The sequence below is a fragment of the Ursus maritimus genome, unplaced genomic scaffold (genome assembly GCF_017311325.1).
Source record: "Ursus maritimus isolate PB19 unplaced genomic scaffold, ASM1731132v1 scaffold_6, whole genome shotgun sequence".
Lineage (NCBI taxonomy): Eukaryota > Metazoa > Chordata > Mammalia > Carnivora > Ursidae > Ursus > Ursus maritimus.
In genome coordinates, this window is record NW_024426774.1 from 76,533,296 (window position 1) to 76,547,968 (window position 14,673).

Below are 14,673 nucleotides of genomic sequence, written 5' to 3' on the forward strand. Positions count from 1 at the left end.
AAAAGGTCAAAGTCATTCATTCATTATCCTCCATCCATCTATTCAGTATTTATTAAACATTCACTGGGACAGTCATTTTGATAGTCCCTGGGGATAGACAGTAACAGCCTAATGCGGGCTACGAAAGACCATTATGACTCAACGTAGAAGTGAAGTGATAAGAATAAAGGGTACCTTTCCTGGGGAATACAGAATAGGAGCATCTAACTCGGACTTGGGAATCAGGAAGGCTTCCGGCAGGGAGTGAGCTCTCAAGGGAGGCTTGGAAACAGCTGAGTTGGGGGTGAAGGGTAGACAGAGCATGTTCTGTTGGGTACAGAAGAGCATGAGGTAAGCCCAGAGGCAGAAGTGGAGGATAGAGTGTGAGGTGGGCCATGGGGAAAGATAAGGCTGGAACGCAATGCAGGGCTAGGACTTGTGTGGCTCTCCCAGACCACATCCAGGAATCTGACTCTGTTCTGAACCCAGAGGGGGGCCACTGAAAACTTTTAAAAGCACACATGCTTTGGAAAGCTGATACCGCCTACACTGGGGGAGCTGGATAGAGGCCACCAGTATGAAGGTGGCCAGGGAGGAGGTCTCTGGAATAATCTGGGTGGGAAAGGATGGTGGACTGAACAAGAAGAACATCTCTTTCCAACAGAGATGGAAAGAAGCAGATCCATCTGAGGGCGATTCAGGAGACAGACTGACAGGCTTGGTGTGCAACCAACTGTGGCAAGTGTGAGCAGGAAGAGTCCAATGGTTTGAGCAGCTAGGTGAATGAGGATAATCCATGCTGGAGGCAGAGCCATCAGAGGTGTGAGCTGGCATCAGGGTGGGGGCGTCTATGACACAAATAAGTGGAACAACGGGGGCGCCTGGGTGGCTCAGTCGGATAAGTGTCTGCCTTCGGCTCAGGTCATGATTTAGGGTCCTGGGATCAAGCCCCATGTTGGGCTCCATGCTCAGGAGGGAATCTGCTTCTCCTTGTTCCTCTTCCTCTGCCCCTCCCCCTGCTAGTGCGTGCGCTCTCTCTCTCAAATAAATAAATAAATAAATAAATAAATAAATAAAATCTTCCAAAAAAAAAGTGGAGCAATTCAATTCGGGGGCAGCTGGATAGATAAGCATGAAACTCAGGAAACAGCTGGGCTCGAGACACACACTCACCCACCACCATGGCACAAATGCCACCAGAAGCTGGAGAAATGTAGCCTGGGAGAAGAAGAGAGAGCTGGGACAGAAGTCTGAGGAATACCAACCATAAGGGGTAGTTACAGGAAGTGAGGCGCATGAAGGAGACCAAGAAGAAATGACCACCCACTGGGAATAAGCCCAGGAGGGTGTGGTGAGGGAGGCTAAGGCCCCAGCACTTTAAGGTGGACAGTGTGGTCAGCACATCGAATGCTACCAAGAGATCACGCTGGGAACGGTCTCTGTGCTTAGTGAGAAGCCAGCATGAAGCAGTGACGCTGGTAAAAGTGGTTTCAGGGGAGTGGGGGAGGAGGACCTGGACAGCGGTAGGTTGATGAGAAAGTGGAGGTGAAGGCACACGGGAACCCGGCCGGCGGGAGGGGGGGGTGTCAACTGAGGAAGGGGAGAGAGCCCCAAGGAGTGCAGCACTGAAGAAGCGTCTTCCAAAGACAGAAGGTGTGTGTACATGTTTACCCTGAGGATAAGACCCAGGCTGGAGGAGACCTGAGACAGAGGGCACTCGCCAGCTCGGAGTTGGCTGCAGTCATTCGTGGGACTCCAAACACAGGCAGAAGAATTAGCTGGAAGTCAGGAAAGAGGGAAAGAGGGGTGCAGGAGATCCGGGTCAGTCTCCTGGTCTGTCAGCAGGTTGGAACACAAGAGGTCCTGCGAGACAGAATCTAGGCCTATTTGCTTCACTGCTGTACCTCAGTGCCTAGGACAGAGCCTGGCACACTGGCCAATGAAGCCAGCAGGCCAAGGTGCTTGTGCTAATAGCATCTGTCTCCTCAGTGTCTGGGACAGTGGAGCTCCTGCTCAGGCAGGAAGGAGGTCCAGGTGTCAGAGGTGCGGGGCGAGGGCGATGGCTTAGCTAAGCCGGATCAACCTGGTTCTTGGAGATGAAAAATTCTTTCTCTGTATAAATCACAGATACATATACCATACACAGATGTACAGCATATTTGTGGTATTAGAATTTCGTGGGGGCAGCAATTAGGAAGAGTGTCTAAAGATTCCCTAGAAGGGGATAATGGGAAACAGCACAGACCAGCTACCGTGATCCAGCCTGGAAAGTGGGATTCAGCATAAACAAGAGGCTGAATGCCTACAGGGGTCCATGACCCAGGCCCCAGAGCTGGCTGATAGAGAAAAGGTTTCACTGCTCCATCCTGGAAGTCCTGGAAGGACTGAGGGGAGCAGTGGACTCTGAAGGTGGACAAGAGACCAAGCACAATGGTGCCTTGCTAATGGGGTGGGAGAGGGCATCAACAGACGACCCACGTCAGAGGAAGGTAATGCCTCACACGTGGCCATTCCAGCAAGAGGCTGAAACTGGCAAGCTTTCTGGGGGAAAGATGGCCATGCTTGAGAGAATGCGATGGGGCAGAAACAGTGGTAAAAGGTCCTCAGTGACTTGTCCTCCAGGACCTGTTTGCAAGGACCAGCATCAGAGGGAATTTCTAGGTTAGAGAGAGAAGCAAAAAAAGGTAAGATAGAGTTGAAGAAGGTCACAGGGCCCTTTTTGCTAGAAATTTTCTGACACAAAGGTTACACACTTGCATATACACATTCACAGGCTAAAAATTCTTTGGCAAACAAGGAGGATCTTATTTGTCTGCACATGTTAAGTACTAATATCACTTCAGCAAACAGTCTAATGCTTCTGTGCTTCTTAATTAGCGCTCCAAAGTATTCTTTATTAAGTGACTTAACATAATCATTCCATAAATAATTGCCAGTTTTGATCTTTGGTAAGACTTTCAAAGTCCAATGAGCACCTATGCTTATATTATACTAAAGTATAGAAATAGGAAAGAGAAAATAAAATTGCATTCGTTCTATTAGGTGAATTTAGCAAAGGACATGAAGCAGGTCGAGTGGCCAGCACTATTAGCATTTCACTGCTGAAGAGCAGCACTTAAAAGAACCCAAGATTAACAATAAGTGTGTTCTTCGGGAATTTATACATTTGAAAGTATTATCAGATATTATACTCTCATGTCTATTGATATTTTCTAGAAGCAAAATAAAAACCACAATGCAATCGTAAAATTCATTCATAGATAAAGATAAGAATCTGCACGCTTCGTTCTAGGTGATCCAAGGTTAAGCACTTATTATTCTGAAAATGAGGACTCCCCGAAATACAAAGCACCAGAATACCGTGAGGGTGCTGTGAAAACCTGAGCGGCACGCATGGGTGACAAGCACAGTCCAATGGACCACATATGCTCTGACAGGCAGCGACTGTCTCTGCTTCTGTCCCACCCTCCTACACTCTTGTGTTGCTAGGGGAGGACTCTGCAAGGCACCTTTCAGAGGAGCACTGGCATGGAAAGGAGTGCATCTCTATTTGCTTTCTTCCCCACATTCTCTCTCTTACTCATTCTATAAGCATCTGTCCCTTTTTCGAGTCTGGCAGGTGTTTTAAGGCAGGGCGTAAATCTATACTTCTTGAGGTACGTTCAATCTCTTATTTCTTTGTTCTGTTGATGCCCCTTGTAAGGCAAGAGCAGCAGAAAACTTACGAAATCAAGTATTTTTAATCCCTCGGTCCTCTAACGTAATACTGAGCTTCTCCAAGTATCCTGAGAAACTGTGAAACTGGGTCTTTGACCTTGCCTGAAGCCCAGCCCTTCCTGCATTCTGGCTGCTGACATGCTTCTCTGCATGTCTCTTAGTCTTTACCAGCCTGGCCACAGCAGGAGGCACACAGCACCGTTAGCTTCCATGACATCCAGTGGCATCTAGGTTTTGTTAACATGCCACTTGTGTATCTCCTCTTTCCTTTCAGCCGGCACCGGCAGAGTAAAACAGTGACCAATACCCATGTAAAGATATCAACTGAGGTATCAGAATTCACTCTTGACCCTTAGGGTAGAAAGTACATTCCCATGGACCTTTAGCTACATGGGCTGCTAACATTCCTTTGGTCTTCTATCCCCATGGTTCTGTACACGCCTTTGTAGTTCCTAATGGTATGCATCAGAATGAGACAGGCAAACACAGAAAGACAAAGCCATGTGCGCCCAACAGGAGCTTCCAGACCCCTGGGGTTCCTTTGGCCATCACCTCCAAATTCCCTGGGCTCAGAACAGATTTTGAATTAGAGTGGTCTCTTGCCCCACCTCTGTTAGAAACCGAACACTTCTGGAGTGATCACAAAGTCTAAAAAGTGTGACCAAATGGCCCTGGAATATAGGAGTAGGGCACTGGATACCCCTCACAGGCATGAGGATGCCCTTGGCAAGCAGAAAGGGAATCATTTAAGTAGGGCTTTTGGTTTCAGCCAAAAGGACTAGCATAATAACATCTCTTACAAATGCACCTATGGTAAAATAAGACGTAAATTTGTGGTATTTCTGTCTCTATCCATTCAGATGACCAAATGCAGAAAGAGAAGTGAAAACAAAGCACTATCAGCCAATAATTCATCTTGGGCAAGACCCGCAGGTTTTGTCTGGTGAATTTCTCTAGGCCTACATCAGGGTTACTTTTGCTTTGATTTTATTTCACTGCAACAAGTAATGGGAAGTATTAATGGAGCTCCTCTGCAGCTCTACCTGGATTGATTTTGCCATTTGTGGGCTTCATTTTGTCACTAATAAAATCTTTACTGTTTGAAACAAATGAAATAATTGATAAAGGAAAGAGCATGGGCTCGAAAAAGCCTGTCTGGTCTGAAGCCGGGGAGATTTGACTGAGGTCCATCTCTGCAAATGACCTGAACAGGTCACTTGAAACAAGTGGTCTCTTTGTTCTCTAAGGACTGGCCAACATATTTTCATTTGGGTTAAGGAGCATGTAGACATTTAAGCACAGGGTTTGTCTTGGCCCACCATGAGAGTCTGAACATATGAGGGAGCTGTAATAATGCGCACTTCATATGATGGTGCTTTAAACGCTCTCCTCACTCACAGATCTCCCAGAATCAAAACCGAAAATCTTGTCCAGTGAGCTCCTTAGCATCTAGGAAAGGAATTCCTTTATTTGCTGGAAGTTTGTTCAATTGTAGTGTCAGGAAACTGATTTGGGCCCCCAGAATTTAAACAAGTACCAGTTATCCCCGTCCTAGCGACAGAAATGCAACTCTATGTAAATATTCACTATAAACATTTCATAGGAAACTGTAATTAAATTAGTGACTAAAGGTGAAAACCAAGAGGATAATCTGCTCAGACATTACCCTGAAATTGTCTCTGACTTCATCCTTTAAGTTCAAACCAGAATCTCTTAACACTGGTCTCTTCTTAAGAAGTCCCACTACACTAAGAGTCGTGCCCCTCAAGAACTGCCATCCAAAGCTGTCTTGCTTAAAATCTGTGCATCCTAGATTCCAGCCGTGCACAACCCCATTAAGTTGTAAACGGATTTTATTTGCTGAACAAATGTTAATTTCATTCTACGTTAATGGATAATGTTGACGAAAAGCACCTAAGTATTACAGCACTGGAACCTTTAAGAATGAAATATGGTGCAACTTACAAAACTGTCTGTTACAAACATATGTCAGCCATGAGGGCTCCTAGCTCTTATCGCCCATCTTCATAGAACTCGGTTATAATTTCTCCCTCGGTTAACTGATTTTTGCAATAATACACAGATTTATTAGGTCCCAGGATTAAAATTCTCTGAGTAAGAGTAAAAAATAATTACACTTTAGAATATAATGTAATATTCAAATGACTTGAAAACAGTCACCTCAGCAAAAATAAGAGAGGGGAGAGGAAAAGGAAGTTTAAAGATGAGGTTGATAACACTGGCCATAAAACCTCTGTGAGTTCAAGTGCACAAATGCATGATCTGGCACTTCCGAATCATAAACATGTGGAAATGGGAAACCTCCCTTTCACGGCAAAATGCCTGAGTGGTTTCATTATTGAGCCAGGGGGATTTCTTCATTTAATAAGAAAGCTTAGGAGAGAAGATAGGGTGCTGCTGCCAGACAGTGCTTGTTAAAATCCCAGCTCTACCACTTTCTAGTTGTGTGACCTTGGGCAAGCCGTGTTTAGATTTCTTTGTCTGTAAAATGGGGATGCTAACAGCGCCTGTCTCATAAGGGCATCTGTGATAGTTAAAGGAGCTAATACATGCAAGAAACTGAGAACAGTCCCTCATCCATAATAAGCACTCCATAAATGTTAGCTCTCCAGCATTTGGTACTTGTTCTTATCTACAGGATTGATTGCAAATGGAGAGGCCCTGGACGGAGGCTATGGTCTCTCCTCAAAATGTCTCTCAACTCTCTGACTTCATATTCTCAGTCTTCTCTTGCCTGGTTGCTGCCCCCTCTACTGCACAGAAACAGCACTCAATAAAGTCACTGATGAGCTTTTTGTTGTCCAATCCATGGAGTGGTTTTCAATCCTCATCTCTCTTGTCCTCTCGGAAGTCCTGTGCACTGTTGAGCTTGAAACTCTCTTTCCGTGGGTTCTAGGACCTTCCATAGCCACCGTTATCCCTCAACTTCCCGAGTCACGCCCTCTCCCTTTCATTTGCCAGTGGACCCTACTCTCCCTGGCCCTTAAATTTTGGAATTTTGGCTCTCATTTCTTCTCAGTCTCTTGTCTCTCTCCAGGCAAATTTACCCATTTCTATGGTTTTACTACCAATGTGCTAATTAGTCCAAAATGCTGGTCTGCTGCTTAGACCTCTGTTCTGAGCCCCAGACCAGTGTATGCTCAGTAGACAGTCTCCATGTTTCCTGGACTGTGTCAAAGGTGCTTCAACCTCAACATGTCAAAAAATTAATGTATGACTTCATCCCTTCCCCCCACAAACTAGCATCTTCCTCGATGTTCCCATGCCTGTGAGTGACCCACCGAACATCTCTCATCTGGGCAGGTGCAACAGCCTCTCACCCCTCTTTTCTTCCCCTCGTCCCCTCAATCCATTCTGCATAGCAGTCAGAGTAGAGTATCTAAATGGCCAATCTGATCACATCACTCTGGCTCATATTTCTTGGTTGTGGCTGAGAAGGCACAGCCCTACCTGGTTTGTCCTTCCTGGCTTTTGCCACCTACTCTCTAGCCACTCTGGCCTCACTGTCCTTCCTGGGTCCCTAACTAGCCAAATACTTCCTGTTTCTCTGTGTGCAGCCTCAATATCCCTGTCCTTAGGCCAGTTTCCTATTCATCCTCCAACTATTAGTCCAAATGTTGCTTCCTCAGGGAAGCTGTTCTTGACCTAAAATGAGGTCATGTGTCCTATGGTGGGCTCTCACAGAACCCTGAGTATTTATCACAATTAACATTTGACATTTACTTATAAGATTAAAAATAAAACTTAGTATCTGTATTTTCCAGCATATGGTGGGTTTCAAGAGGGTCATGTCTGTTTGGCCCACTGTTATTTTTCCAGTACCTCCCACGTGGAAAGGGTATGTTAACACTCGTCAAGTGAATATCTCAATTTTCATTATTTTAAGGCACTTTCATGACCTGTTCATCCTCCACAGTAAGAGAGAGCCATCGCTTGAATGTGATGGCTCTAAGTAACGAGTACCTTGGTGACCTTGACTACATCAGGTTTATCTGAGCTGCTCACGAGGGGAGAGAAAGGGATAAGGAAGACTGGGCTCCACAAAGACTATCCATGCGAACCCAATGCTAAAAAGGCCAATAAGTCACGTCCACAATTTAGAACAAATGGAATCTGTTTGTGAGCTATCACAATGATATTCTTCATTCTTCCTTAGAGGATTCCTTCACTCATTCACTCATTTATTTATTCTACAAAATCGTGAATTCTCAGTTCCAGACATCAGGGTCACAGTGTAGGAGGAAGCCCGACGTGTGGCAGATACACAATAAGTACCAGGGAGAAGGAGCCCTGTGTTTGTGTTTGGAGGAGAGGACATACTTAGGACAAGAGAAGAAGACAACCCTGGAGAATGACTGGGGTGTGCGAGGCAGGGGACAACCAGGAAAACATTCTGGGCAAAACTGGGAACACTGATGTGATCCTCCAGAAGCTACCTCAGTACCAACTACTAGTACTAATAGGTCAGGCTGCCAGGGGAGGGCAGAGAAAAGGCCCACCTGGACGACACCATCACCTCTGAGTCTGTATCATTTCCCATTCTGGACCACTCCTCACAGGCTCTTGGAAGACTGGAATTTGGAGAGGACTCAGCTGCCTTCTGAAGAAATCATCATCTCTGTTACCCTGAACCTTGCATGTGCTTCCAAATCAATTATCTGCTTGGTCCAGGCTTTCGCTTGTGTTCCTTGCCTGATTCAAAGTGGGTTGTGGCAGCGGCAGCACCCGTCGAATATTAGGGTCAGTATTGGGAAGTAGATGTGGGACCAGGGGGCATAAGGTTTTCATCAACTCTCTTAAGAAAAAAAATAATGCTTTAAACTCTTGACTTCAGCACTCAGTTTCATTTTAGGTGAATTTTATATTACCTCAACTATATCCTTTCGGTATGTGAATTGCTCAAGCCCTTATTCAAACTTCAGGCTCTGCTTGGAGTATGGAAAAGAAAGGTCAAATGACAGATTTCTACCATATCCTCAGAAAAGAGAAGAAAGGATAAGAACAGGTAGGATTTTATAAATTGGGAAACCAAAGAGGGATTGCTATGTTCTTGTATTACCATTTTGCTGACATAAACACCATAACCAATCAAAGGAACAAGGCTTAAACACTGAATATTTGGAGTCCAGACATGAAAGGATGTCAAAAGAAAAATAGGGAAAGTATATTATTAGCACTTTACACTATTTGTTGTTTAATCTGAAACAAAGCTCCAGGTTAGAGATAATACAGATACAAAATACAATATGTATATTATTTAACATATATTAAATGCCAGAAATGAAGCTACCCATTTTGATGACTATTTTCTATATAAATCTCTGCCAGAAAAACAAAAATCATTATGAACTCAACAGATCAAATTTCAATTCCTTATTTTGGTCAACTTGAGAGTTAAAAGATTTATTTATGAAATAATGTTTTCCAGGAAGCAAAAAAAAAAAAAAAAAAACCCTGCTTCTGAAAACAATTTGATGATTAATGCAAATTTTTAAACCAAATAATTATATTACTGTCATTCACTAACAATTCAAGGAAAAGTGTGTAGGATGTCCAAAAGTTAGAAACATATTAAAATAAAGGTTTTTTCTTTATAGGGAATTGCCATCCCATCTGGTCTAATTTGTCTTGGTGTTTTGCCCAGCATAATATCAGCTCTCTGAGAATGTAAATTATTAGGTTACTCCCCTGAAAAAAATATGAGTGAAGAAAAAATATGGGTTGAAGATGACATCCTGATTATAAGTTTGAATACTCAGGAAAACACTAATATGGCGGAAGAGCTCAACCTAAGTAAATCTGGGTGTGAAACTAGTTCACGGAGGGTATCTTCTAGACATGGTGAGGAGGAAAAAGACAGTCTTACAGGGAGGAACAGGCAACACACTATGATGCAAAACAATATGGAAATAAATTTTCAGACACTGGGCATTACCTCTTTGTCAGAGTGCTTCTGATTCTAATTAAGTTTAGGAGAAAAATAACAAGGCAACCCTTGCCTGACTGTAAAGTATAGACTATTAAAGGATGCTTCTAAATAGGAGGGTGATAAATGGGGGCATCCGAATGTTTGCGCAACCGTATTTTTCATCTCAACTCTATTCTTCTCTCAGCTGATCACTTTAACACAGTGTCACCTCAGCCTCTACAAAGGCCTCAGGTTGACGTGTAGCTCCTGGATTTCGAAAAGAAGCATTATTTTTGTAAAGTGGCCTTTAGGCAACTTCCATGATTGCCCTCAGAAAAGGTAAGCATCAAATAGGAAACAGACAATAGGCTCCTTTGACAATTGTAGCCACATGCCTCCTTCTATTTGGAATCTATGTCCAACCAGCTGGTAAGATTTGTAAAAAAAAAAAAAGAAAAGTCCTTACCCGAATTATTTCTTCAACACAGCTGTTTGTGTCTCCAGATCTACTCTCCTGAAAGCAAAGGAAAAAAAAATTAAGCCTGATAGCACAGATTTATGGTTACAAAGAAAAGAGGACACACAAGCTTCTAAAGTTGAGTTTGGACTGGGGATGCCTGAAGTGGGACTTAGTGCTGAGCTCCTTTCCTCAGTGGGGTAGCCTGAGTCACGGCTATGACTGCCCCCGCCATGGCGCAGCAGACGGACCAGCCAGGAGCCCCGCACACACCTGCGGTTCAGCTCTGGGCCGTCAAATTGCGTTCATGCTAAGCGGGACAGGCTCCTAGGAGGACAGCGGCCAACTGGCAGGTGTGAGCTCTGTTCCCCCTGGGCTCCATCAATGTGTGGAAATGTGGCCTTCACTGCAAAAGTGGAGCTGGTTTACCCACCAAACACGTGCAATGGCTTTGCCGAGTACAATGGTTGTTAAGGCTTAAGTAAAAGTCTGTCCCCACTTTTTAAGTAAAAGTCTGGTAGTTCCACCATCCTCAAAGCCCAGATTTACTGGTTTGATGAGCCGAAAACTGAAAGACCAAAAGGAGAAACATCCTCTCAACAGTCGCACAGCATGCTGGGTGTCGTACTCCAGAGCCACTTGTTCTGTGACCCACACTGCCCTGTGCTGTGGAGATGTTAAGGGCTCTGAGGAATGGTGGCTTCAGGTCGCAGTCGACACTGGGGAGCACTTTCAGTTCCAGAGATTCTGTGTGGTTACTGCTGGTTCCATAGCTCGGAGCACAGGAAGTGGTATGGTGGGGACATGAAAGCAGTGTCTGCTGGTCTCGGGAGAAACTTCCCTTGGCCTTTTAATACAATGACGTTGGCCACAACTCAGCATGACATCCTGGAACGGGGCTGTATTCACGGTCTTCTCCAAGCCCATTCTCCCATCCTCTCCGTAGTTCTCTCTCCACCAGAGAAGCAACTCTTCCCCTTTCTGGGTTTCCTGGTTAGTTCCAAGTCACCCCGCAGATCATAGGTCAACATGACCCCCTCCGAGCAGCCGCCCCTCATCCTGGAGTACACATCCGCAGCAGCATTTACTCCTTCCTCAGAGTGCTCACCACATTCAGTACTTAACTCTTTAATGCTATCTCCTCCCTCTAGAACACACACTCCACAAATGTAGGGGCTCTGTGTCTTTCGGCTGTGCTTCACACAGTCCTGAGTGTGTGCAGTCAATGTCTGCCAGTGGACACTGTGGGAAGAAACGAGTGAACCTCCTTCCTATGGTCTCAGGAATGTCAGGAGTATCACAATCAGCTTCAGGACTTTGGAATATTGCAAAGGCTCTACCAAAGAACACACCTTTGCACTCCTTCCACCCCCTTTACCTGGTAGAAGAGCATTCTGTTTGAAATAGTCTACCTTCACACTGGCTAAGGGGCCAGGGTGTGTAAAGGTATGTGAAATCTGAAAAGGTCGCACATGATTGAGAAAATTTGTCCAAGTCCCCTAACTGAGGCCCAGAAACTTTACATGATTCACCCCACATCACATAACAGCAGTGCCTGGACCAGAACACAGGACTCCTGACCCTTAGTCTTGCACAGTTTCACTTCCAGAAGCTTCCCCTAACACCAAAGCTATGTTTGAAAGAGATCTAACCCCTTAGCAAACCTGAGCTCATTTGTCAAAGGTATTTCATTACCAGGGTTTCTACAAGGTTTATATGGTTCAGGAATTTCTCATGTGTGGTAAAATGCACATAACATGAAATTTGCCATTTTAACCATCTTAAAGTGTATAATTTATTGGCATTAAATACAGTCACAATGCCGCCACTATCTAGTTCTAGAAGTTTTTCATCACCCTGAATGAAGTTCCCATGCCCCTTGGACAGGAATTTCCCCTTCTTCTCTCTCCCTAGCCCCTAGTAACCACTAATCCATTTTCTGTCTCTATAGATCTTTCTATTCTGGACATTTCATGGAAATGGAATCATACACTATGTGGCCTTTTATGTCTGGCTGGCTGGTTTCACTTAGGATAATGTTTTCAAGGTTCCTCCATATCCTAGCACATATTATTATTTCATTCCTTTTCACGACCAAATAATATTCCACTGTATGGATATACCAGATTTTGTTTATCCATTCATTAGCTGATGGACATTTTGATATTTCCACTTTGGCTATTGTGATAGTACTTCTATAAACATCCACATACAAGTTTTTGTTTGAACGCCTGCTTTCAGTTCTTTAAGGTATAAAATTGGGAGCTGAATTATTGGGTCATATGGCAATTCTATGCTTAGCTTTGAGGAACTGCCAAACTGTTTTCCACACTGGTTGTCCTATTGCACATTTCCATCAGCAATGTATGAAGATTATAATTTCTCCATATCCTCACAAACACTTGTTATTTTTGGTTTTGCATTATTTTGTTTTTGATAGTAGCCATCCTACTAGGTGTAAAAATGGTATCTCATCATGGTTTCGATATGCATTTTCCTATTGACTATTGATGTTGAGCGTCTTTACATGTGCATGTCGGTCATTTGCATATCTTCTTTGGAAAAATGTTCTTTGTCCACTTTTTAATTGGGTTTTTTGTCTTTTTATTGTTTGTTGTAAGAGTTCTTTATATATTCCAAGTCCTAGACCCTTATCGGATAAATGACTTGCACATATTTTCTTGCATTCTGTGGGCTGTATATTCACTTTCTTGGTAGTTCATGGATATACAAAATTTTTAATTTTGATGAAGTCTACTTTATTTATTTATTTTTCTTTGTTCCTGGCTTCTGGTGTCATATCTAAGAAACCACTACTAAATCCAAGGTTCGGAGAGATGTGCCCATGTTCTCTTTAAAGAGTTTTACAGTTTTAGTTTTTATATTTAGGTCTTTAATCCATTAGTTTGAGAATTTTTAGGTGAAGTATATTTCCTTATTGATTATTTGGTAAGTTTTAGTTAAAATGGAACGTTATCTTTGTATACATTACTCCATGCTGGTCTCATCACTAAAAGATTAGTAACAAAATGTTTAAGGCACAGCCGCTGTTACTCATGGTGTCTGAACACAACATACATGCCTATCCTTATAAATCGAGAAAAACAGCGCTAAATAGTATGACAGGATTAGGAGACCCAAATGCTTTTACTAATATTTCATTAGCCTTTCCTACACCCATCCCTCCTGTTTCCACAAAAGTTCCAGTTTGGTGACACACATCTCATAAGCCCCTCTTCCCATTCCCGATGCCTTATCCCAGGACTGCTCTAGAAACTGCACCGTTCTTTTTTTTTTTTTTTTTTAAAGAGAGCAAGAGGGGTGGGGGAAGGGCAGAGGGAGAGGGAGAAAGAGAATCCTAAGCAGGCTCCATGCATGTGACACAAGCTCAATCTCACAACCTTGAGATCAAGAGTCAGATGCTTAATGAACTGAGCCACTCAGGTGCCCCTGAAAACTTCAGTATTCTAACACTCCAATCAAAATGGATCAGAGAGCTCTTTTTGGAACTTTCCCCAAACCTATTTCCATTCCAGGGCAGCGTGAGGCAGTCATCATAAAAGCTGTATGGTAAAGTCTCAGTCAGGCCAGAGCTCAATGTTGTTTAGAATCATCTTCTTTGGATTTCAGTGGTGGGGAGGAGTGGTCTCAATTGGAAAACATATCTTCAGACTCACAACCACTTCTCTTACCCTACTTCCAAGTCCCAATTCTTTCCTACTATACAACATACTGGCAGAGCAAATGTTAAGGTCTCATGTACTTTCTATTTTCCACCTTAAAACAGTCGATCAAGAAAAACTTGAGTTCATATTCACCTGGAAGACTCACCCAGGTACACAACATACTAAAAAGAGTCTTCAAATTGAACTTTGGGTTTGATTCCTTAAAGCTATATTTCCCCTGAATACCACACTTTAATTTCATTTGAAGGGATTTATATAAATGACAGGTTGCTCTTATGAATATCTCTCCCTATAATCCTATAAATTTCCACTACCTTACTCTGAAAAGGGAATCCATTGAGAGAGACATACAGTATAGATACCTATTAAAATACTTCCCTTATCACTATAAATGGAGTATGTAAGATTATTACATTGGGTCATATCAATGACTGCTCCAACTATGAGTTTTGATGGTCTGGACAGACATCAGGTCATTCCCTACTGGGAGAGACCTTTATAAAGCCAAGAAAGTGTCAGAAGTAAAGCTGGGACAAAGGACTTCCAATAACAGTCTCAGGAAACCCTGGCCTTACATTACACTATGGAGAGTCTTTGGGCCTTCTCTGGAACATCTCTTACTCCTGGGGACACCTAGGGACCTAAGAAGGGTACTATGTTGAATCTGAATCTCCAGGGCCCCATTTGGATTGAAGTGGGTCCATGAGGCACATATTATAGAAAGTTTGAATTGGAAGGAAACTTGGAGCTCATTTTAGGCCAAATCAGTGACTTTAACAGATGGAGAAACTGTGGCCCAGAGAAGCAAAAGACTTTTCTAAAATCATTCTGGCAGCAAGAGGCAGTCGAGATAGAGCCCACACCCATTTATTCAACACCAGTTCAGTGAATTTTCTGCTATATCA

At 43.4% G+C, this 14,673-nt stretch overlaps 1 protein-coding gene across 5 annotated transcripts in view; it reads right to left on the reverse strand.

Annotated features, from left to right (window-relative positions):
* AFF3 (AF4/FMR2 family member 3) overlaps positions 1-14,673 on the reverse strand; it is a 551,602-nt gene that overhangs the window by 262,256 nt on the left and 274,673 nt on the right. For all 5 annotated transcript variants that reach the window (XM_040623579.1, XM_040623576.1, XM_040623578.1 and 2 more), the window contains one exon: positions 10,092-10,139. In XM_040623579.1, coding sequence (XP_040479513.1) covers positions 10,092-10,139 — 48 coding nt within the window. The remainder of the gene's footprint in view (positions 1-10,091; positions 10,140-14,673) is intronic.